The sequence below is a fragment of the Lutjanus erythropterus genome, chromosome 3, assembly GCF_056507025.1.
Source record: "Lutjanus erythropterus isolate fLutEry1 chromosome 3, fLutEry1.hap2, whole genome shotgun sequence".
In the NCBI taxonomy this organism is placed as follows: Eukaryota; Metazoa; Chordata; class Actinopteri; order Lutjaniformes; family Lutjanidae; genus Lutjanus; species Lutjanus erythropterus.
The window spans coordinates 45,028,142-45,052,885 of NC_139319.1; the positions used below are offsets into that span (position 1 = coordinate 45,028,142).

Genomic DNA, 24,744 nt, shown 5'->3' on the forward strand with positions numbered 1-24,744 from the left:
GTGGAATCCGTTCTTATTCCTACACAGTTCAGCCAAATCCCCAAGTATAGTCCTCCACCTGTGGGCTAATGTCCTGTTAAAATCCACTGTGCGGACATGAGGGGGGAGTGAGGGACAGAACAAGAGACACAGAGAGTCAGTGTGTTTGATGGAGCCTTATTGTTTTGCTGCTAATCAATAATGAGGAAGACGTTTAGGAAAAAAATGTCAGATCTTCACACTGTGCGGGGGAGACAGAGACACTTTCTTTGTTCCGAGCGCAGGATCAGCACCATGGACAGCACCACGTGACGATCCTGACTGTTCTACTGTTCTGCTACACTGGCGCGTTCAGGGGGGCGAAGGGTGCTGGAGCACCTGCCCCTTTGCCCCTTTGACTTGCCCAGATGTGCCCTTTTTTCACTGATGTAACTCTGCTATCACCATAGAAACACATCATCAAACTGTGATGTTCATTGAAACTTTGGTGATATCAGCTGTCTTAACTTCTACACAGCTCCTCTCTGCTCACCGCTGCAGCTCTGTCTCACCACGTCTGTGACACAGTGTGTCTGCTGATTGATCGTGACTTCTAACCAATCAGATGTGCTGCTGTAGGCGGGACATTGAGCCAGACTTCAGAGTGGAGTTGTGTATTATACTGTACAGTGTATAATGATCTAATATATGTATAGTATATACATAGTACAGCATTGTATAAGTTTGAAGTTTTTAATATCATTACCATTATCATTATTATCATTATTGTTACATTACATAACTATGGTGATAATTACAGACAGACAAAGATCAAGGACAGGTGCGTTTTTAAAATAATTTAACCCTAATCCCACCACTTTTTTCTTTTTTGCTGATCTGAAAAATTATCCGTTCCGTTACTCAAAACCGTGATACGGTCCGTAAGCATCCTGTGTGTGTGTGTGTGTGTGTGTGTGTGTGTGTGTGTGTGTGTGTGTGTGTGTGTGTGTGTGTGTGTGTGTGTCTCACTCTGCACACACCTCTCATAAGTTACAGCCTCTAGTTAACCACACACAGCATGCTGAGAGGAAAAAGTATGTCAGGACTCTTTGTGTTTCTATATGTTTCTTTTGTCATGAGCAAAGTGCATCAGAGATCTGTATCATTTTACTGTCAAGTGAGTTTCAGTGTTTTTCCTCTGTTTCTAGAGGCTGTTAATTCACTAAAACGATGCAATGTACATGCATATTCACATCATTTCGGACTATTACAGTATAAATACAACAACAATAACAATAATAATTAGAAGAATTTGAATTGTGATTTTCTCAACCTCTCATTTAAACATATCAGTACTTGTTTATAACATTTGTATATATATACACACAAATTCAATATATTATGCATAAATATAAAATATATAATTTTCATACCCTTGCTGTCTTGAGCAAAGTGGATAGTCAAACTGAATAAAAGCACAAATACATGATTTCTATATCATTTCATTATAATTTTTTCTTTATTATTAGCACTACGAATAATAAAATTATGAAAATTATGAATCAGCACCATGGAGCAAATTTGTGGCCCCCTTTTAACTTTGAGCACCTGCCCCTCTAAAGGTCTCTGCACGGCCCTGCTGCTACAACTCATGAAGTTGGTGATTTTAGAGGGAAAATCCTCACCTTTTTTCAGATTAGTCAATAAAATAACTGATAATTAGATTACTGTGATTTAGGTGAGTCACACAGGATGGCAGCAGTGGACTGAGCCAGTTTCTGTTTGACACAGGAAGAAAAGTAGAAATATGAAAAATGTCCGTGTGTCAGTTAACTGTTGTAAATATGGTCTATTATTAAAATGGGTAATTTAGTAATAAACAGGACTGTCCCGATTTTTTCAGGACATCTGGTCAGGTTAAAGACCAGTATAGAGTCCTAAAGTGTGTCCTGTATTTCGACGTGCACACGCCCAGAGAAGTCAATTCAAAATATCACTTTGCTCTTTGTAGAATATCTGAGCTGCTGTTTTCATATTAGAAACTCTACATGAACAGACAACAGCTTGTTTCTCTGAGGGAAACTACAGAACAGAGTCCCGACATGTCAGTGCGTCATGACGCGGAGCGAAAGTACAGTAGATAACACAGTCATCACTGATAACATGACTAGACATGAAATATTTGAAATGTTTCAATCCCGGTTCTACCATGTAGAGCGCTTTATGACTTTGTTTTGAAAGGCGCTGTTTAAATAAAGTTTATAATTGTTATTTTTATTATTAATGAGCTCACACGTGTTGAACCTCTATGCTTCTTTTTGTCGGTTTTGATGCAGTCAGCAGCAGCTGAGTTTGTTGCAGATTTAAATCTTCTCCATAATATTGATCATGTTGTTTATCCTGCAGTAATATTTCCACGCAAGCTTCAGATTTAATTAAATACTACAGCTTGGTGTAAAAAATATTTATTCAGTATGAAAATTTAATACAAAGTATGGAATACTCAATACAAATTCAAAGTCAGCCAGTAGGCAGCAGAGCGATGCAATAACATCCTGCTGATGAAGAAAGTCAACAGATCAGAGACACTTTGTGACGAATATTAAAGGTGAAGAAGTACAATAATATAATTTGAATCATCTTTATTCAAAATCCACATTGGAACTGTGAAAAAAATGAAAACACAAAAACAAACAGAAAAATACAGTGTAAAATGCAAAAATATGAAAATAAAATCAAACAATAACATGAAATAGGATTAAAATTGTGAATAAGAAATAACCTGGTAGAATAGCATCATGTAGTCCTTCAAATATTGTATTTAATCTTTATTTCAAAGACAAATATTTTACATTCTAGTTTTTTTTGTTTAACCATTTCTTGGTTTGTTTAAATCACTAATAAAGAAAAAGAAAAACTTTTTTTAAACGTAATAATTAATGATTAATATGAATTTAATCTAAATAACATTGTGTGAACAATGATCTGCTGAGTTATTAAGTACATCTTCACTTTCAGTATCAGTAGAAAACAGTTTGGTGTGACATAATTATTTCTTTAAAAAAAAATCAGCATGAATCAGTGAAGGTATTACATTTAAAACACATTGATTAATTAATAGTAGAACTATTGACAGTTGGTTGAAATGAAAAGTCGTCCTCAGCAGAAGAAAACAGCCACAGTGAGCAGCTCTGATACAAGTCTGCCACCAGCAGCCTCAGCCATCATCTGTGTGTTTGCTGCTACCAGAATAACTTGACTTTCTAACACAGTGATCATCAACAGATGCTTGTTTTTACTTGGAGTCTGTGAACAAACACGTGGAGCAGCTGAAAACGGCTTTTGATGGAGCTCGGATGCATTTTCAAACATTTTAGGAGAGAAATGAGTGAGAAAAGTGTCTGAGCAGCGCTGGACGCGGCGGTGAATGTGTGAGTTTTAGAGGCTCCTCAAAGAAAAAGCAGAGAGCATCAGAGCTCTGCATGACGTCAATATGAAGAGACACAAGTCCACTATCGACTCCTTCACTGTCAGCCTTCAGAACTTGTCCCACATTTAGTCTGGACTCTTTTATGGATGAAGAGAAAACACAAGTGACACGACATTCACACCGCACAGAGGAGCCACGGGCTGGGCTGAGTCTCCACGGTTCTCATGGTGTGTTTAAGTGCAGCCTCCAGCTCTGGACTCTTCATTAGTCCAGTCAGACTCTCGTATTGTCGTGATTAGGATCAGAATACTCAGAGAAAATGGCAGAAGTAGCTCCAGCTCCAGCCGCTGCCGCTCCGGCGAAAGCAGCCAAGAAGAAGACTCCCAAACCGAAGAGGACTGGTCCCAGCGTCAGTGAACTCATCATCAAAGCTGTGGCCGCATCCAAGGAGCGGAGCGGCGTGTCCGCGGCCGCCCTCAAGAAGACTCTGGCCGCCGGAGGCTACGATGTGGACAAGAACAAGGTCCGCGTCAAGACCGCCATCAAGAAGCTGGTAGCTAAGGGAATTCTGGTCCAGACCAAGGGGACCGGGGCCTCCGGCTCTTTCAAGATGAGCAAGAAGGCGGCTGAGCCTAAAAAAGTCAAGAAGCCTGCAGCCAAGAAACCCGCTGCTAAAGTCAAGAAGGCCGCAGCCAAGAAACCCGCAGCGGCTAAAAAGCCCAAGACCGCAAAGAAGCCAGCAGCCGCTAAGAAGTCTCCGAAGAAGCCCAAGAAACCCGCAGCGGCCAAGAAAGCAGCCAAGAGCCCCAAGAAGGCCACGAAGAGCCCCAAGAAAGTGGCAAAGAAGGCCCCTGCAGCCAAGAAAGCCCCCGCGAAGAAGGCCGCCAAGCCCAAAGTTAAGAAGGCAGCACCCAAGAAGAAGTGAGCTGTTATGATTTTAAAGAAACTTTCACACAAAAGGCTCTTTTAAGAGCCACCCATCATCATTAAAGAGCACATTCCTGTTTTTATTGTTGCAATTCACGTCAAATATTACGATATTTGCGCCTGTTCTGCGCGCGGGAACGTGTTTACAAGAGGTGGGGTTTACCCTGGGTACAACAGCGCGCCAGTTTCGATGCGCGCGCGCGCCTATGAATGAATAAACAATTAAAAGAGGAGGGTCACATAACAATGTATACAAGACCGAAACTTGTCCTCAGCTGACAATTCATATTTGCAACATTAATTAAAACACACAATCAACTTGAAATGTTCAATTATATTTCATCATGATTTTTTAAACTTACACTGAGTTACACAGAGCCTGTTGTACTGCACTTGATCCCACGTAAACCACGTCAAGACGCACTGGAATATAGAGCATGACAAGTGCTGATTATAAAAGAGCTTTTCACCTCCGTAAGCTTGGTGGTTTTGCAGAGATGTTATCGGTATAGACACAAACTAACATTAAACTAATAGACATTTACACAGGAGCGCAGCTCTCAGTTGAAGTGTTGTGTGGTCCTGAAAAGGACCTTTGTGTTGTTGAACTGAGTGTAGCGGGTTTACTTGGAGCTGGTGTACTTGGTCACAGCCTTTGTTCCCTCAGACACGGCGTGCTTGGCCAGCTCACCGGGCAGCAGCAGGCGCACGGCGGTCTGGATCTCCCTGGAGGTGATGGTGGAGCGCTTGTTGTAGTGAGCCAGACGGGAGGCCTCACCGGCGATGCGCTCAAAGATGTCGCTCACAAACGAGTTCATGATGCCCATGGCCTTGGAGGAGATGCCGGTGTCGGGGTGGACCTGCTTCAGAACCTTGTACACGTAGATGGCGTAGCTCTCCTTCCTGGTCCTCTTCCTCTTCTTGCCGCTCTTGGTGGCTTTAGAGACGGCTTTCTTTGAGCCCTTCTTCGGTGCTTTCGCTGGTTCAGGCATGGTCGCTTCAGACGCGGTCTTAAAATGAGTTAATCCATGGTAATCTGGATACTGTATTTGTACGTGCAGGAGGCAAATGATAATGTGCTGTTGCTCGCACAGGATTGGCCAAATTGATGTGCTCGAGACTGACATGACCAGGGTGTCCTTTTTAGAGTTACATAACGGATAAACTCAGGGCCGAGCCAAGAGACCGCTTCATCCTTCGCTCTGAGTACACAGAGATTGAGACTGTATACTTTTAATTCTACACAAAATCAGAGAAATTGCATCTGATGTTTGGGCTTTATACTTCGATATCAGAATAAAGACCCGACATCTTGGGTGTATTTTTGTTATATTTAGTCATATTTGTCGATATGTCGTATATTGTTCAGGGACGTTACACTTTTGCCTCTACCAGTGTGGGTGTGTCCACCTCTGTATTCGCCTGCTTTGATAACATTTTATGTTAACATTTATGATTGACTCCTTCTTGGCATTGAAATAGCAGAATATATTTCGTGTTTTTAAAATTAGTAAAGAAGCCGTTTTCACATTTAATAGCTAAATTTGACTATCCGGAATTAATATTATAGATACCAATAATTTCATTTTGACTAGTCGTAATTATATTGTTACTAGTAAGTATTTTTATTCAAGGTATCTATAACTTCATTCTGACTAGTCAAAGGTACATTTAGAGATATCTGCAATTTAATTTTGACTAGTCAAAACAGAATTGCAGATATCCGAAATGACGTCACTTAAACCGACTCTCGACTCGTCACACATTCTAAATGACAATTACACATATCTGTAATTCAGTTTTGACTAGGCGGAATGAAAATTAAAGATATCTCAAGCGTAATTAGTCAGAATTGTTGTGCAAGACGTTGCTCATGCGAGGCTTCCCATTCGTTGCTCATTCCATTGGATACTGGCTCAGTAAACAAAACAATTAAACAGTGTTAGAAGAAGAAATGCACATGAAGAAGAAAAAGTAGAAGAAATGGCGGTTGCTGTTGTGGACAAGGTTGTCAGAAAATGCCACGAAATAGAACGAGTTTATCGCCAAGGAATTTGGTTTGAAGGGTTTTGATTGATTGAACAGGAAGCCCTATGGCCATACAAGCCGCTCCTACCACCCACTTGCTCCCGTCTCCCACTTTTACAGATATCTGCAATGTCATTTCGCCTTGTCAAAACTCCAATACAAGATATCTGCAATTACATTCTGACTAGATAGATTGCAGGTAAAAGATAAAATCCCTTCCAAGATATCCACAACCCGATTATAGATATCTACATCTGAATTATGACTATCCATAATCCCAACTAGAGATATCTACAACATAATTTTGACTACTCGTAATTCCAACTCAAGATATCTACAATGTAATTCTAGCTAGGTAAAACTCATTTTAAGATATCTCGAAAAACAAAGATATCTTGAATTGAGAGCATTTGGAGATATCTTTAAATGGAATTAGGGATATCTATAATTCATATGTAAATATCTGCAATGCGAGTTGTGGATATCTGCAATTTAATTACGGATATCTGTAATGAGAAACCCCATACACATGAATGGGGAAAGTGACGTCATTTGTCCTAGTAAAAATTACATTGTGGATATCTGAAATGATAATTGGGTATAGAAAGAATTACTTTGTGGATATCTGAAATGTTATTTTTGAATAGGAAGAAGTGAATTACAGATATCTGCAATACATATCCAGCCTAACTTTTAAATATTAAGACAGCTTGCCATAGCCTGAAGTTCTTGTATCTTTAACAATCTGGTAGAAATCCAGCTCTTCAGAGAGAGTGTGTGGCCCTTAAAAGGACCTTTGTGTTTTTAGTAAAGGGTGAACCCAGGACTTTAACCTCCGAAGCCGTACAGAGTGCGTCCCTGTCTCTTCAGAGCATACACCACATCCATGGCGGTCACCGTCTTTCTCTTGGCGTGCTCGGTGTAGGTGACGGCATCACGGATGACGTTCTCCAGGAAAACCTTCAACACACCGCGGGTCTCCTCGTAGATCAGACCGGAGATGCGCTTCACTCCACCACGACGAGCCAGACGGCGGATAGCGGGCTTGGTGATTCCCTGGATGTTATCACGGAGAACTTTACGGTGACGCTTAGCGCCTCCTTTCCCCAGTCCTTTACCTCCTTTTCCTCTGCCAGACATCCTGATAATTCAGACAGTAGACAGTCAATGTACCAAACACGACGTAACACCGTTCATTTAAATCTTCATTGAGGACGTGATAGAAAATAGAGGCTGGTCTGTTCTTCTTTGTCCTTCATGGCGGTTGATGATTAACTCTTTGGCAGCGCCACCTGCTGGACTAAAGTCCAGTTTCAACAGTCACGGTGTGACTGTGTAGATCACTCAGTAATGTTGCTTTCTGACTGTTGTTGTTGTTGTTGTTTCTCGTTGTCTTGTTGAGAAAAACATTGACAGTGTGTGTTTTTTTCTTTATTTGGTCGCTGTCCGAGGTTCTGAACTGACAGCATCAGAGCAGATAGCTGCTGTCTCTGTCCAGGTGCTGAACCTGAGCTGCTGCTGAGCTCTGTGGAGCAACAACCAGAGCCGGCCCAAGGCATAAGCGAACTAAGCACCTGCTTAGGGCCCCGCAGCCAATAGGGGGCCCCCAAAAACAATAAAAAAAAAAAAAAAAAAAAAAAAAAAAAATATATATATTATTGTAAAAATAAAATGAAATAAAATAAAGTCATTTTTTTAGTGCTGCTGCTGATGTATGCCTATGATTCTTACTGCCGTTCTATGTCAAAGCCCCGCTACCGTTATGTGTCTCCTGCTGTGCAATGTGCACTGAGCATAGCGCAGGTAGTTGTGGGGCAAAACAATGTCACAAAAAAGGACATATCCTTCAGGAGCAGAGAAAAGAAAGAGGAAGAAAGAGGAAGAAGAGAAAAAACGCCAAGATAAAGGTATGATTGCATATTATGGAATGTTAATCAAAGAGATTTGTGAATAACATAATAGCTAGATAGATGGCTAGATTTATCTTTCAGCTGGTCTGTTAGCTATAGCTTAAAATTCATACTACAGTAATGTATTAGTATTTGTGTCTGAGCTTTAACTTAGAGATTCTCAGGGTTGGCCCTATATCCCCAGTGCCAGTCCACATCGTCAGGCCCAACTGTGGGAAATACATCAGGTCAGGCAAAGACTGACACTACACAGTACATTTAATTTCTAAGTATAAGAATTACACCTGAAGCGAAATTAATTTAGTGAAAGTATCTCATTAATATGTGTGTATATTAATGTATGTATTTCATCTTAGGTCTATCTCCATCCTCTACAGAGCCCCCATCCTCTGTGCCCACTGTCCCCTCAGGCTCTGTGTCTGCGACCACAGCTGATTTGCCTGGTAATTTAACAGCAAAACTCCTTTCATGTAATTGTCAAATTATCCCAATAAGATTTAATTTAAGATATTATCATATAATGAGGGACTTTTTTAGACAAACGCATATTATTTCCAAATTTCTGTAGTAAATTTCAGTTGTTTCACTGGCAGAGTTTTTCTTATTACAAGCAAAGTCATACTGATATAAGATTTTAAACTTTTAGGTTTTTTTATATAAAAAAAAGTAAGCAACATCAAATATGACATCTAACATGGCTTGCTGTTGATGTTGTTGTTGTTTTTCTTAGGTCCATCTCCATCCTCTACAGAGCCTTGTCTCACATGCCCATCCTCTGTGCCCACTGTTCCCTCTGTGTCTGCAACCACAGCTGATTTACCTGGTAAGTTAACAGCAAAACACTTTTTATAATTGCTCATTGTACTGCAGAACATTCAGAAATTAATAATTATGTCCAAAACTGTAATTTAATGTCCTTATCAGTCTTTCTTTTTTAACCATTGTATTTCTTTGGTCACTTCCTCAGCAATTTCCACCACAGCGTCCCCTTCGCACCATGGATCATCATCAGCTCCGCCAGTTGATCCAGCTGAGTGGCCTTCTTTCCTCTCAGATTTAGACAGGACTGAATTGAATTTGTTATTATTTTTATACATTTAAGTGATTTTATTTGTTGTTGCACTTTATTGTTGTTGTTGCACTACAAATTTTTGGACATTGTTGTGCCAGATGACACTTTTACAGCAAACACAGTTTGTTTTAGGTCGCTCTTGTAGCTTAATGTGCTACATTTTAAGATTAAAAACCATATGTGGCATCCTGAACATCATTCATCAGTCATTCATTGGTCTTATTTGTATGGTTGCATTGGTATTATTTATGTTATTACCTAGGCCACCCCCGTAAATGGGTAAAGACATGTCAGGCGCAATAAGTTAATACTGTAGTAGGTGTGTGAATGATCAACAATCAATATTACTGGCAGAAATAGAGGGCCCCAAAATCAAATTTTGCTTAGGGCCCCATGGAGGCTTGGGCCGGCTCTGGCAACAACCAACATCCTGACTGACACTTCTAGCTTACTAGAACAACTTAAAAATATAAACACACTGAAGGACAAATTAATAAACTGATCAGTCATATTTATCCATCCACCTGCTCATAACAGGGGGGTTAAAATGAAATCAGAGTGATTTCAATGAGTCTCCACCAGATGGCAGCACTGCACTGACCCTGTCTCTGTGTGACTTTCTGGAGGACAAAAAGAAATATGTCATTGGCTGGGGCTTGAGTTTTTATACACACACACACACACACACACACACACACGTATGTATCAGTGTTGTTTTCGTTAACGATGACGATAACCAAATGATTTCGTTAACGCACCTTTTTTTTCATGACTAAAACGAGACGGTGACGAGCTAAAGTTAGCTCTTTGATGACGAAAATATGACGAGACGTATCTGTTGTTTTCGTTGACGAGACGAGACGAGATGAAAATGTTAGTGGGTTGGCTTTAGGACTATCAACATGCATGGCATTTCCTCCAACTGTATGTGCAATCTGTCTGTCAAATGCTGAAGATATCAGCAATGCACCTGCATCCCGTCCTTGTTTGGTCCCACCCACCACCGGACACAGTGCACACCAAGTTTTTCTGTATCTTCTCCAGACAGAAATCCTTTAATTCTTGCTATGAAAGGCAGAGACAGAGTCTCAGGCAAGTTTGTTAAGCATTTTTTTTATCAGTGTTATGAAATAAAGAGCCCTCCCTTATTTGAACTTGTTAAAAAGTCTACAATAATCTTGATTTTGTCTTGAATAATATTTATTCCAGGAGACTGTGTGTTCAGTCAGTAAGTCATGCAGCCACTGAGACTTTAAATTACAGCACAGAGGACAGGAGCCTCACAAGTTCACTGCCATTTTCTGCATCACCTTATATTATCTTGATGTGTGTTATTGAAAAAATATACACGTTTAATATTTTATGAATAAGGAATAAATTTAGACTGAGATAACAGACGATCTCATTGTTTCCTATCATCAGTAAAACAATACACACACTTTAGATGCTCTTTAAAAGCTGGACTGCAGTTAAAAATCTAGAATTTGCCCAAATTAAATCACCCAGTCTGATAGGAAGGACTGATGTAAACAACACTAAATATGTATTTGATATGAAGCTTCCATTTCCTTGAACTAGTATGTGGTTTTATCTTTTGTATCTAATTTTATTGTTGTGTTGTTGATGTCCTTTTGTCTTTTCATGTTGACCCTTGCTGCACCCTGTTTCTTTAAACATCATTTAAAAAGATTTCAAAATGAAAATAAAAAAAATATTTGAGCTTGCCATTTCAAATGAATTACTAAAGTTCAATATTGAACATTTGATAAAAGCTTTTTAATCATAATGACTCTTCATTTATTGAACATATAATTAATGTGATTAAGTTAACTTTAAGGACTTTAGTGACTGATAAAGTAAGTAACATTTTCCACCGTTTTATTGAATAATCCACATATGAAAAATGTCCCTGTGAGCGCCACCAGCTGGATTATCCAGTCAGTACAGAGTGCAAACGAGACAAAAGAGACCATTCATCAAAAAGGAGTGGAAATTGTTTCTCATATTGTTGGTCAGAAGATAAACTGATAAATATTAGATGCTCTAAATCACGTACCAAATAATAGTAAAGGCATATATATGAAGAATGTCTTCAGAGAAAGTAAGGTGGAGAAACTTGCTTAATTTTATGCATTTATTTCTAAGAAATAAATGCATAAAATTAAGCAAGTTTGAATGTCCAAGATTTCTTTTAAAATACAAACTAATGACTTGTTTACCGTTTAATATGTTCCTTTCCATGTCAAGCAAATGCACAAACGAAACAAAGAAACAGAAGTAGTTTGTTTGTCTTGAATGTGCAAAAAACAAGAATTGAAGGAAAACAATAAAAGACATAAAATCACTAAATCGCAGAGCAGCAGAGGAAGAGTGTCTTGAGAAAGTGAGGTGGCTCTTAAAAGAGCCGTTGTGTTTGTGGAGCAGCAGCAGATAGTTTAAGCTCTCTCTCCGCGGATGCGACGGGCCAGCTGGATGTCTTTGGGCATGATGGTGACTCTCTTGGCGTGGATGGCGCACAGGTTGGTGTCCTCAAAGAGTCCGACCAGGTAAGCCTCGCTGGCCTCCTGCAGAGCCATGACAGCGGAGCTCTGGAAGCGCAGGTCGGTCTTGAAATCCTGAGCGATCTCTCTGACCAGGCGCTGGAAGGGCAGCTTGCGGATGAGCAGCTCGGTGGATTTCTGGTAACGACGGATCTCTCTCAGAGCCACGGTACCGGGCCTGTAACGGTGAGGCTTCTTGACGCCGCCGGTGGCCGGGGCGCTCTTACGGGCAGCCTTGGTGGCCAGCTGCTTCCTGGGAGCTTTGCCTCCGGTGGATTTACGAGCAGTCTGCTTGGTTCTTGCCATCCTTTCTTCTCTCTCTCAACAAGAGTAAAGTAGAGTAGAGAGGAGAGACACGCTGCTCTTAAACTGTCTGACCGGCTGTGATCAGTGACGCTGCGCCAGACCTCCGCCTCCTGATTGGTGAGGGGCTCCTCTTGGAGCTCAGCACCGACAGGAGGGGCGACCCACCGCCCGAATCTCTGCTGCTGATTGGGGAGAAATCTGTTCAAAAAGTCCGCCACAATCCAGAGCGGTCGACCTCTGCTGGAGGCTCTGCTGTGGTTGGTCTGACGGACCCCAGACCCCGTCCGCGCGCGCTCCCTGAGCATATAATTGGGGTTTGACTGTCTGGTCTTCAGTTTCTGTTAGTCTCGACTTCGGAAAGTATCCAACAATGAGCGGACGAGGAAAGACCGGTGGTAAAGCCAGAGCTAAGGCAAAGACCCGCTCCTCTCGTGCTGGGCTCCAGTTCCCAGTCGGTCGTGTTCACAGGCTGCTGAGGAAGGGCAACTATGCGGAGCGTGTTGGTGCCGGCGCCCCCGTCTATCTGGCGGCTGTGCTGGAGTACCTGACCGCTGAGATCCTGGAGTTGGCTGGAAACGCTGCCCGCGACAACAAGAAGACCCGTATCATCCCCCGTCACCTGCAGCTGGCTGTCCGCAACGACGAGGAGCTCAACAAACTCCTGGGTGGAGTCACCATCGCTCAGGGCGGCGTGCTGCCCAACATCCAGGCTGTTCTGCTGCCCAAGAAGACCGAGAAGCCCGCCAAGAAGTAAAGCTGCTGGATCCTCAACCAGACCCCAAAACGGCTCTTTTCAGAGCCACACACTCTCCTCATAAAGAGCTCTGTCTTATGTCTCATGCACACAAACACACTGGAACTTTCACCATGTCTTACTAATGTTGTGGAACTCAGGAAATCATTTACAACCACAGTGGCTTTTCACCACACATCATCTTCATGAAGCTGCAGGAGTTTACAACAACTTTCTTTTCATTTCCTCTCGCAGTAGCGGCTGTTCTCTCCGTCATCGATCAAGTAACGCCAACTATCCGTCATTTAACAGTCCAGTCAGTGAAAACACCAACTGTTACAATTATTACTAAAATGACAAATCAAACGCAACAGACAACACGTTTTCTCTGAGGGAAACTACATTACAGTCCACAACTGTCAGTGCGTCATGACGCGGAGTCAAAGTACAGTAGATAATACAGTCATTACTCACAACATGTTGAACAACACAACATGAAGAAATTCAATATTTCAAATGTTTCACTCTCTGCTCTGTAAATCACTTTGTAACTTTCTTGTGACAAGCGCTTCTTCAACTTTTGCAATATATTAAAAAAAACACGCATTTAGCATTTTTTCTTTTTGTCACACTTGACATTAAAACAAACCTACAAAAAATAATGGTAAATCAGTCATTATTTTTCTGATATAAAAAGTGGCCTTTAACGTGTGATTTTTTTTTTGTCTCAAAGACATCCAACTCTGCATTATTTTAAAATTGAACCTTGATCTAATAAAAACCGTCCATTTTAGTGAAATGTATCATGTGTTGTAAGAACTATTAGTATTTTATGTCTTTTTTCATAAAAAGAACAGCTGTCCCTTTGGGTCACCCTCATTTCCACCACACTGGATAAAATGCAGATTCAGGGAGGAAAAGACATACTGTGATGGAAATGACGATGTCAGTGTTATAAATGTGTTTTATTTGGGTTCTACAACTACAAATATTTCATGTTCAGTTAAAAAGTTCAAACACTTAATTACACTTAAATCGGTCTAACATATATGAGCTCATTACAATTGATGTTGTGGTCTTTTATTCAACATCTTCTCACTCGTGACTGGATTATCTACTCTACTTTGATCCCACGGAAGTTTGTCCGTCATGACGCACTCAAAGTTCACCAGAGAAAACGTCCTGCTGTCTCTTCCCCGCACTTTCTAATATGAATACACTCGCTGAAATATTATTCCAGAAACAGATGATTAGTTTGCTTTAATGACTTTTCTGGATGTTTTCAACATCCAGTAGTCACCATGTTTTTTCCTCTGTCATTTTGTCCATAATGAATTACCGTCTGCAGTCAAGTCACTGCAGCGCTTTAAATAAAATAAAAATAAAGATTTAAATGTGCTCTATTTTCTTTCCTGTTTATTTCAGAAATAACAACATTTTGGATTTACAGAGGAAAATCAACAATGAGTCAAATTCACTATAAATCTGCCTGGAGAAATACAGAGGAAGAATAAACAACATGTAGACCTTCAGACAAACAGCCGTCGACTCTTTCAAAAACACTTCTACAACTACACAAAAAATAACTAACAAGGAAAAGAACTCGGTGCATTTTAGCCGCAACCAGAATAGACACCCGAATTTCCTTTCAACAAATTAAGAAAACGTTACAGGATAAAATCCGTCAGGAGTCAAATTCATCAAAATGCGCCCGAGGAAGGAGGACATTTTTCATGACGTTTTTTTCGAGTAGGGGAGAGTTGGGCTTCTTGTCACATGGCTACGTTGACACAAGTTATATCTCCAAAACCACCGTTGACAAATCATTTTTCTCTTGACATGCAATAAATGTGATCTGAGGTGAGAACAATTTTCAGAATTTTCAATCATATAAAAAGAAAAAAAAAACAAGAACTAAAATGCAACATTTATGTAATAAACCTTTCATAAATCAGTGCGGTCAATGATATTGTTTTTATACAGTATAGTGCAGAGTAAGTGTGTATTTTGATACCTAAATTCAAGTCATATATTAAAGCTACTTTGTGATGTAGCGAACAACAACACATGTGACTCTGAGGCAAGTTGTCTCAGTGACTTTGCTGCAAATGGTTACATGTCACAATTTTCCCCAGTCTGCAGATCTGACCACAGCCCCGAAGAAACTGACTCTGTTAGCTGCTACAGTTGATTATTATTAGTTTTAATCATATTCACTTACTGAAAATATCAGTGAGTTTAAGTCACATTTTAGTCTCTTGTTTTTGATGCTTTAGTTGTAACTTTTTTGGTGCTTTTTGTTCAAAACTGTTTATTCTTCATCCTTAAAAATAAAGTTCTTTCATACATGTGGATCTTAAATCAGCACATTTCCTCTCATTGTGACATCTATCACCAGCTCATGTTTCAACCCACCCCAGCGGTGGGGCAGGTTGTGAGAATGGACCTGCTCATATGTCACATTAACACACATAATCTGTGATGAGACGTCCAATAGAGTTTTATATGTAGTAGACACATCTGAGCGATGTGCATCAAAGCTTGAGAGATCGAGCACCAACAACCACCGACTTACTGACGGTCAAACAAAAAGTGTCACTAACGACCCCGGTCTCCCCTATTATGTACAAACGCATGCATCGGTGATGACAGGATGCTTCATTACTTCTGGAGGGGCTTTAGAGGGTCTCTCTGTTCTGGCACATGCGCAGTCTGGAGCACAAGTCAGCCAATCCTGTGTGAGTAACAGCCCACTACTCTTCACCTCATGCACATACATATAGAGCCTCTTGATCGCTCTCAAGTCACTCGTTTGACCAGTCAGTTTGGTTGGAAGCGAAAATGCCTGAACCAGCGAAAGCACCGAAGAAGGGCTCAAAGAAAGCCGTCTCTAAAGCCACCAAGAGCGGCAAGAAGAGGAAGAGGACCAGGAAGGAGAGCTACGCCATCTACGTGTACAAGGTTCTGAAGCAGGTCCACCCCGACACCGGCATCTCCTCCAAGGCCATGGGCATCATGAACTCGTTTGTGAGCGACATCTTTGAGCGCATCGCCGGTGAGGCCTCCCGTCTGGCTCACTACAACAAGCGCTCCACCATCACCTCCAGGGAGATCCAGACCGCCGTGCGCCTGCTGCTGCCCGGTGAGCTGGCCAAGCACGCCGTGTCTGAGGGAACAAAGGCTGTGACCAAGTACACCAGCTCCAAGTAAAGCTGCTTCACTCAGTTCAACAACACAAAGGTCCTTTTCAGGACCACACAACACTTCTACCAAGAGCTGTGATCCTGCTTCTTTCATATTTCATTATGTATTTGTTTTTATCATGTATTTGATTTTGGGTGTGCAACTTCACTTCAGTGTTTATTTGAAACTCAACAATGTTGCAAACTTCTTTGCATGCTTCAAACAGCATAATAATGAACGATGGCGGAGCTCACAGCCTGTGCCTGTCCGACGTACCCCAGGGATTCAAGACCCAAGTCCACAGGGATGCTGCGTTTAGTGACCGTAGTAAAATTACGCTACGGTGATACGTGATGTGCGATAATGGCAAATATTTTTTTTTATCATGTGTTTTGGCGGACAACGAAGCGTCCTGTATGCGCGAGTTCAAAACATGCAGCACAATTAAAACCTACTTGGTATTTCTAAGTCCATTTCAATGACTATGAAACCTTTGAATATTACGTGAAAATACATAAAACTCACTCTTCCCACACAGTTTACTTATTACATGGCATATGTAGGATTTACTTAAATGATTCCAGTTCTCACAGATACTTACGTTAACACTTACTACTTTACAATCTCTAATTGTAAAGTAGTAAGTGTTAACGTATTAGTAGTAAATATTACTAGTCATTTTTTACAGTGTTCATTTTCTTTTCAATGCAAAGCCACAACATTGACATAATCCACTTCATCAATTCTACCTTATTTACAATTATGCGTTTTTACAGACATTGACATAACTGAACGTATATAACTGCATTTGGTGGTTGGTGTATCACAAGTTTTCTATTGTTTAACAGAAATAAATAATGGTCCTGAATCAGCTTTAGTCACAATACATATAATCTGGTAGAAATCCAGCTCTTCAGAGAGAGTGTGTGGCCCTTAAAAGGACCTTTGTGTTTTTACTAAAGGGTGAACCCAGAACTTTAACCTCCGAAGCCGTACAGAGTGCGTCCCTGTCTCTTCAGAGCATACACCACATCCATGGCGGTCACCGTCTTTCTCTTGGCGTGCTCGGTGTAGGTGACGGCATCACGGATGACGTTCTCCAGGAAAACCTTCAACACACCGCGAGTCTCCTCGTAGATCAGACCGGAGATGCGCTTCACTCCACCACGACGAGCCAGACGGCGGATAGCGGGCTTGGTGATTCCCTGGATGTTATCACGGAGAACTTTACGGTGACGCTTAGCGCCTCCTTTCCCCAGTCCTTTACCTCCTTTTCCTCTGCCAGACATCCTGATAATTCAGACAGTAGACAGTCAATGTACCAAACACGACGTAACACCGTTCATTTAAATCTTCATTGAGGACGTGATAGAAAATAGAGGCTGGTCTGTTCTTCTTTGTCCTTCATGGCGGTTGATGATTAACTCTTTGGCAGCGCCACCTGCTGGACTAAAGTCCAGTTTCAACAGTCACGGTGTGACTGTGTAGATCACTCAGTAATGTTGCTTTCTGACTGTTGTTGTTGTTGTTGTTTCTCGTTGTCTTGTTGAGAAAAACATTGACAGTGTGTTTTTTTTCTTTATTTGGTCGCTGTCCGAGGTTCTGAACTGACAGCATCAGAGCAGATAGCTGCTGTCTCTGTCCAGGTGCTGAACCTGAGCTGTGGCTGAGCTCTGTGGAGCAGCAACCGACATCCTGACTGACACTTCTAACTTACTAGAACAACTGGGTGATAAACAGCTACTGGCTTGATTGTCTTTTTTATTATTTTTTTATTGGAATTTAACAATAAAAAAGTGCAAGATGATGTTTAAAATAGCACAAACGCTCTAAACTTTTTTTTTGTGGTTTTTGATATATAACACTTCATTACGCGTGATTAAATTGTTAAAAACCGAAAAGATTTAAAGTAGGAAACACCCACCTGTCAGTTTTCCTGCATTTATGATTTTTGTTTAGTTTGAAGTCATGAACCATTTATTTTGTATTTTTTGTGCAGGAAAACACAAGTCGTCATATCTGTATATCGTGTTTCTGCTGTGTTTCTGCTGATGTGACCATCTAAAAGTTCAGACTACATACCAATTGTTGAGTGTTGAGTGACCATCTAAAAGTTCAGACTACATACCAATTGTTGAGAGGTTTAAATTATTTGGTAAAATGACACACTGTCCTACTTGAATTCACCGGTGAGCCACATTTTTGTCCACCAAATGTGAAGAAAAGTCTGAACTAAGGATTAAAGAAAGCAGAAAATATTCACATTTAAAAAGGTGAAATCAGAGAATTTTGACTTATTTTTTTTGAAAAAATTATGCAATCAAAATAGATGGTGATTGATGTCATAATTGATTACTTCATTAATTGTTGTGATAATTTCCAGATGTGTACATCTAAAAATGTTAACCGTCTTTTTGTTTCAAATCCATTTAATTTTGTCAATGATTTTTTTCAATGTAGTTTTATTATTAAGTTTTATTAATATTCACTTACTGAAAATTTGTTTTAGTTAAAGAGTAAAAATGGAACTGCTCATACGTCACATTAACACACATGATCTGTGACGTCCAATAGGTTTATATGTAAAAGACACATCTGAGTACTGTGCATTAAAGCCTGAGAGATCTAGCATGAACAATCACCGACTTACTGATGCTCAAATAAAAGGTGTTACTATCAACCCCAGTCTCCCCTATTACATACTGCACACTTCTTGTATAGAAAAAGACAAGCTGTCGTATTGTTTTATGTCTAAAAGTTGCTTACGAAAATCAAACATTGTTCCAATTTGAGTGCCACAATTTTGCATTTTGTTCCTAATATTTATTCGCATCTTTATTGATAATGATACAGGTGGTGTGTGAATTAAAAAATGTCGATAATGTACACAGTTGTGATAGTGGAGAATCAGGATCGAGACTATCACTGACATTTTGGAGTAAACTACTACAGAACATTGCAAAAATCTGGAAAAGCATAAACAAGTTAAATAAAATGTATAATAAAAACATGGAAAAGAAGCAGGATCGCAGCTCTTTATAGAAGTAGTAGGTGGTCCTGAAAAGGACCTTTGTGTTGTTGAACTGAGTGAAGCAGCTTTACTTGGAGCTGGTGTACTTGGTCACAGCCTTTGTTCCCTCAGACACGGCGTGCTTGGCCAGCTCACCGGGCAGCAGCAGGCGCACGGCGGTCTGGATCTCCCTGGAGGTGATGGTGGAGCGCTTGTTGTAGTGAGCCAGACGGGAGGCCTCACCGGCGATGCGCTCAAAGATGTCGCTCACAAACGAGTTCATGATGCCCATGGCCTTGGAGGAGATGCCGGTGTCGGGGTGGACCTGCTTCAGAACCTTGTACACGTAGATGGCGTAGCTCTCCTTCCTGGTCCTCTTCCTCTTCTTGCCGGTCTTGGTAGCTTTAGAGACGGCTTTCTTTGAGCCCTTCTTCGGTGCTTTCGCTGGTTCAGGCATGGTCGCTTCGGATGTGATCTCCTAAAACGAATAAAGTAGTAGTGGTCAGGACGCTCTATATGTACGTGCAGGAGGCAAAGTGTGGTGTGTTGTTGCTCACACAGGATTGGCTGAGTTGTGCTCGAGACTGCGCATGTGCCAGAATAGAGAGCCCCTCTAAACCCCCTCCAAAAAAGTAACGAAGCATCAATAATCACTGATACATGCGTTCGTATGTAATAGGGGAGACTGGGGTTGATAGGAACACTTTTTATTTGAGCATCAGTAAGTCAGTGGTTGTTCATGCTAGATCTCTCAGGCTTTGATGCACAATACTCAGATGTGTCTTTTACATATAAAACTGTGTATGTACTGAACACTGCACATGTGCCATAACAAAGACCCTCTTGCTTTGTTGTTCCAAAGATGTTTCAATTAAGTACAATACAGTGCAAACACAAAAACATTCAAGATGCAAACCACCAACACAAGACCACATTTTGAAACTACTACACCTTTTTCTTGTTTTAAATATTACACAATTGGTAAATAAACGTAAAGAAAACAAAAAAAAACAAAAACAAAAAAACTAAATTAGGAATTAATAAAAACAATTATTTGGAAATGTCAGTAACATCTTGGCATTTGGCTCCTAAACGACTAGTTGTGTGAAACACCTCTGGTGTGTTAGACATTTATATACAAATGTGAAGGTAATACAAGTCTTAATGGTGAGCAATATTCATATTTTTGTATTATTTAATAAATGTGATAAATACTGACTCGGCTAAATAATTATTTTAGTATCTCAAAATAATTATTTAGTGATTCAAAACTATAAATCTTTGTCATAAAATAATGAATTAGTATTTCTAAATTATTATGTTTTCAAAAATAATGATTTTGTGTCTTCAAATAGTGATTTAGTATCTCAAAATAATTCAGGACTTCAGAACAATTATACATTTTTTGGGGGGGGGGAAATAATTTAGTGTCTGAAAATGATTTTGTATCTCAAACTTATAATTGATTGTTTCAACATAATTAATGTTTTAAGACAATGACTTTGTATTTCTTAACAATTATTTTGTTCTTAAAATAGTAATTAGTGTCTCATGATAAGTATTTAGTCTGTCAGAATAATTATTTAGTCTTCCAAAATAATAAAACAAAAAGTCTCTAAAATTCTACATTGTTGAATTTTACTCCAGGCAGATTTTATTCTGTAAACCCAAAGTTCGGAGACTCTCAGGATTCTACTCTGGTGTCCATTAAGGTGCTTGAACTTACGGTCAAAACGGTCATGTACAGAGACATGGTCAGGTGGAATCCATTGCCATTAAATATTGTTCAAGAGGACACTAAAGTTCATTTTAAAATTTTGTTAAAACAATATTTACAGTTATTTAAGGAAACATAGATGAGGGAAATGGTGTAAGAAATAAAATGTAAACCCATGGTGAAAGCAGAGAATGTGAAATGTCTTTGTACCCCAGTTCTTGGATTTCAATGTGTTGAGGCACAGGAGGGATAAATATTATTTAAGGTAATTCTGATTATATGTTTATAATGAAGAATTATGAATGTGTGCATATGAAAGGATCAAGTTTCTATGATATCTGGATCAATAATGATGGATTTATAATTCTGTTTATGATTTAACGTATGTTGTACTGAATGACAATTTGTTTCTCTAAATTTAAAAGATGAACTTTTATGTTTGTTGTGTTTATGTGGTTGTGGTGTCTATAAGTGTCAATGTGTGTATGTGTGTAGACCCCAGGAAGAATAGGCTATGCTTATGCTAGTGCTAATGGGGATCCTAATAAAGACAAAGACAACTTGATGAAATAAAACACGCAAGAAATTATATCACATTTAAATCGTTGTATTCTTTTTATTTAAAAAACTGCAGTGACTTTACTGCAGGTTGTAATTTATTATAGACACAATCACAAATAGAAAACATGCGTGACTCTCGAATTTTCAAAACATCAACAAAAGTCATTTAAACTAATACTCATCATGTGCTTTTGCTGATGATATCGGAAACTACGGTCCTTAACTGTCAGTGCGTCATGACGGAGAGCCATCAGTGTTTACATGAGATGAAAGTACAGCAGATAATGCAGTCATTATTGGTTACATGTTGAATAACACGCCACAAAATAAATCATAATAAGTCCGAGCATGTAAAGCCTTATTATTGTTAACATTGTTATTCTTTTCAGTCTTGTCAGTAGCTGTACTTTTTTCAGTTTTAATTCCCTCCATCATGTTGTTTACTCTTCTGTAAACCTTCAGTAAATAAATGACTAAATAATGTCCTGCAGGTGTTGACTGTAAACATAAATGTCAGCTGAGGTCTTGTATAAATTATGTGACCCTCCATCTTTTAACTGTTTATTCATTCATAGGCGCGCGCACCGAAACTGGCGCGCAGTTGTACCCAGGGCAACCCCCACCTCATGTAAACACGTTCCCGCGCGCAGAACAGGCGCAAATATCGTAATATTTGACGTGAATTGCAACAATAAAAACAGGAATGTGCTCTTTAATGATGATGGGTGGCTCTTAAAAGAGCCTTTTGTGTGAAAGTTTCTTTAAAATCATAACAGCTCACTTCTTCTTGGGTGCTGCCTTCTTAACTTTGGGCTTGGCGGCCTTCTTCGCGGGGGCTTTCTTGGCTGCAGGGGCCTTCTTTGCCACTTTCTTGGGGCTCTTCGTGGCCTTCTTGGGGCTCTTGGCTGCTTTCTTGGCCGCTGCGGGTTTCTTGGGCTTCTTCGGAGACTTCTTAGCGGCTGCTGGCTTCTTTGCGGTCTTGGGCTTTTTAGCCGCTGCGGGTTTCTTGGCTGCGGCCTTCTTGACTTTAGGAGCGGGTTTCTTGGCTGCAGGCTTCTTGACTTTTTTAGGCTCAGCCGCCTTCTTGCTCATCTTGAAGGAGCCGGAGGCCCCGGTCCCCTTGGTCTGGACCAGAGTCCCTTTCGCCACCAGAGACTTGATGGCGGTCTTGACGCGGACCTTGTTCTTGTCCACATCGTAGCCTCCGGCGGCCAGAGCCTTCTTGAGGGCGGCCGCGGACACGCCGCTCCGCTCCTTGGATGCGGCCACAGCTTTGATGATGAGTTCACTGACGCTGGGACCAGTCCTCTTCGGTTTGGGAGTCTTCTTCTTGGCTGCCTTCGCCGGAGCGGCAGCGGCTGGAGCTGGAGCTACTTCTGCCATTTTCTCTGAGTATTCTGATCCTAATCACGACAATACGAGAGTCTGACTGGACTAATGAAGAGTCCAGAGCTGGAGGCTGCACTTAAACACACCATGAGAACCGTGGAGACTCAGCCCAGCCCGTGGCTCCTCTGTGCGGTGTGAATGTCGTGTCACTTGTGTTTTCTCTTCATCGATAAAAGAGTCCAGACTAAATGTGGGACAAGTTCTGAAGGCTGACAGTGAAGGAGTCGATAGTGGACTTGTGTCTCTTCATATTGACGTCATGCAGAGCTCTGATGCTCTCTGCTTTTTCTTTGAGGAGCCTCTAAAACTCACACATTCACCGCCGCGTCCAGCGCTGCTCAGACACTTTTCTCACTCATTTCTCTCCTAAAATGTTTGAAAATGCATCCGAGCTCCATCAAAAGCCGTTTTCAGCTGCTCCACGTGTTTGTTCACAGACTCCAAGTAAAAACAAGCATCTGTTGATGATCACTGTGTTAGAAAGTCAAGTTATTCTGGTAGCAGCAAACACACAGATGATGGCTGAGGCTGCTGGTGGCAGACTTGTATCAGAGCTGCTCACTGTGGCTGTTTTCTTCTGCTGAGGACGACTTTTCATTTCAACCAACTGTCAATAGTTCTACTATTAATTAATCAATGTGTTTTAAATGTAATACCTTCACTGATTCATGCTGATTTTTTTTTTTTTAAGAAATAATTATGTCACACCAAACTGTTTTCTACTGATACAGAAAGTGAAGATGTACTTAATAACTCAGCAGATCATTGTTCACACAATGTTATTTAGATTAAATTCATATTAATCATTAATTATTAAGTTTTTTCAAAGGGTTTTTTTTTTTTCTTTTATTAGTGATTTACACAAACCAAGAAATGTTTTTTAACAAAAAACAAGAATGTAAAATATTTGTCTTTGAAATAAAGATTAAATACAATATTTGAAGGACATGATGCTATTCTACCAGGTTATTTCTTATTCACAATTTTAATCCTATTTCATGTTATTGTTTGATTTTATTTTCATATTTTTGCATTTTACACTGTATTTTTCTGTTTGTTTTTGTGTTTTCATTTTTTTTTTCACAGTTCCAATGTGGATTTTGAATAAAGATGATTCAAATTATATTATTGTACTTCTTCACCTTTAATATTCGTCACAAAGTGTCTCTGATCTGTTGACTTTCTTCATCAGCAGGATGTTATTGCATCGCTCTGCTGCCTACTGGCTGACTTTGAATTTGTATTGAGTATTCCATACTTTGTATTAAATTTTCATACTGAATAAATATTTTTTTACACCAAGCTGTAGTATTTAATTAAATCTGAAGCTTGCGTGGAAATATTACTGCAGGATAAACAACCTGATCAATATTATGGAGAAGATTTAAATCTGCAACAAACTCAGCTGCTGCTGACTGCATCAAAACCGACAAAAAGAAGCATAGAGGTTCAACACGTGTGAGCTCATTAATAATAAAAATAACAATTATAAACTCTATTTAAACAGCGCCTTTCAAAACAAAGTCATAAAGCGCTCTACATGGTAGAACCGGGATTGAAACATTTCAAATATTTCATGTCTAGTCATGTTATCAGTGATGACTGTGTTATCTACTGTACTTTCGCTCCGCGTCATGACGCACTGACATGTCGGGACTCTGTTCTGTAGTTTCCCTCAGAGAAACAAGCTGTTGTCTGTTCATGTAGAGTTTCTAATATGAAAACAGCAGCTCAGATATTCTACAAAGAGCAAAGTGATATTTTGAATTGACTTCTCTGGGCGTGTGCACGTCGAAATACAGGACACACTTTAGGACTCTCTACTGGTCTTTAACCTGACCAGATGTCCTGAAAAAATCGGGACAGTCCTGTTTATTACTAAATTACCCATTTTAATAATAGACCATATTTACAACAGTTAACTGACACACGGACATTTTTCATATTTCTACTTTTCTTCCTGTGTCAAACAGAAACTGC

The 24,744-nt window shown here is 40.1% G+C and overlaps 7 protein-coding genes and 2 pseudogenes across 7 annotated transcripts; 3 read left to right on the forward strand and 6 right to left on the reverse strand.

The window, feature by feature from the left end:
• Positions 1 to 3,078: 3,078 nt before the first annotated feature.
• On the forward strand, positions 3,079 to 4,313 carry LOC146330873 (histone H1 pseudogene; annotated as a pseudogene).
• Positions 4,314 to 4,891: 578 nt separating this feature from the next.
• On the reverse strand, positions 4,892 to 5,318 carry LOC146330874 (histone H2B 3-like). Its single transcript, XM_084710536.1, has one exon. It carries the CDS (start codon positions 5,305 to 5,307, stop codon positions 4,939 to 4,941), a length of 369 nt encoding a protein of 122 aa, XP_084566662.1. The 5' UTR covers positions 5,308 to 5,318; the 3' UTR covers positions 4,892 to 4,938.
• Positions 5,319 to 7,117: 1,799 nt separating this feature from the next.
• Positions 7,118 to 7,692, reverse strand: LOC146330875 (histone H4). The gene has a single exon (XM_084710549.1). The coding sequence runs from the start codon at positions 7,481 to 7,483 to the stop codon at positions 7,172 to 7,174; it is 312 nt and encodes a 103-aa protein (XP_084566675.1). The 5' UTR covers positions 7,484 to 7,692; the 3' UTR covers positions 7,118 to 7,171.
• Positions 7,693 to 11,713: 4,021 nt separating this feature from the next.
• On the reverse strand, positions 11,714 to 12,282 carry LOC146330876 (histone H3). Its single transcript, XM_084710401.1, has one exon. The coding sequence runs from the start codon at positions 12,169 to 12,171 to the stop codon at positions 11,761 to 11,763; it is 411 nt and encodes a 136-aa protein (XP_084566527.1). The 5' UTR covers positions 12,172 to 12,282; the 3' UTR covers positions 11,714 to 11,760.
• Positions 12,283 to 12,526: 244 nt separating this feature from the next.
• LOC146330877 (histone H2A-like) lies at positions 12,527 to 12,975 on the forward strand. Its single transcript, XM_084710457.1, has one exon. The coding sequence runs from the start codon at positions 12,542 to 12,544 to the stop codon at positions 12,923 to 12,925; it is 384 nt and encodes a 127-aa protein (XP_084566583.1). The 5' UTR covers positions 12,527 to 12,541; the 3' UTR covers positions 12,926 to 12,975.
• A 2,723-nt stretch (positions 12,976 to 15,698) lies between these two features.
• Positions 15,699 to 16,165, forward strand: LOC146330878 (histone H2B 3-like). Its single transcript, XM_084710524.1, has one exon. It carries the CDS (start codon positions 15,746 to 15,748, stop codon positions 16,112 to 16,114), a length of 369 nt encoding a protein of 122 aa, XP_084566650.1. The 5' UTR covers positions 15,699 to 15,745; the 3' UTR covers positions 16,115 to 16,165.
• Positions 16,166 to 16,821: 656 nt separating this feature from the next.
• On the reverse strand, positions 16,822 to 17,597 carry LOC146330879 (histone H4). Its single transcript, XM_084710638.1, has one exon. It carries the CDS (start codon positions 17,374 to 17,376, stop codon positions 17,065 to 17,067), a length of 312 nt encoding a protein of 103 aa, XP_084566764.1. The 5' UTR covers positions 17,377 to 17,597; the 3' UTR covers positions 16,822 to 17,064.
• A 1,541-nt stretch (positions 17,598 to 19,138) lies between these two features.
• LOC146330880 (histone H2B 1/2-like) lies at positions 19,139 to 19,569 on the reverse strand. The gene has a single exon (XM_084710675.1). The coding sequence runs from the start codon at positions 19,552 to 19,554 to the stop codon at positions 19,186 to 19,188; it is 369 nt and encodes a 122-aa protein (XP_084566801.1). The 5' UTR covers positions 19,555 to 19,569; the 3' UTR covers positions 19,139 to 19,185.
• A 2,576-nt stretch (positions 19,570 to 22,145) lies between these two features.
• LOC146330881 (histone H1 pseudogene) lies at positions 22,146 to 23,407 on the reverse strand (annotated as a pseudogene).
• Positions 23,408 to 24,744: the final 1,337 nt, after the last annotated feature.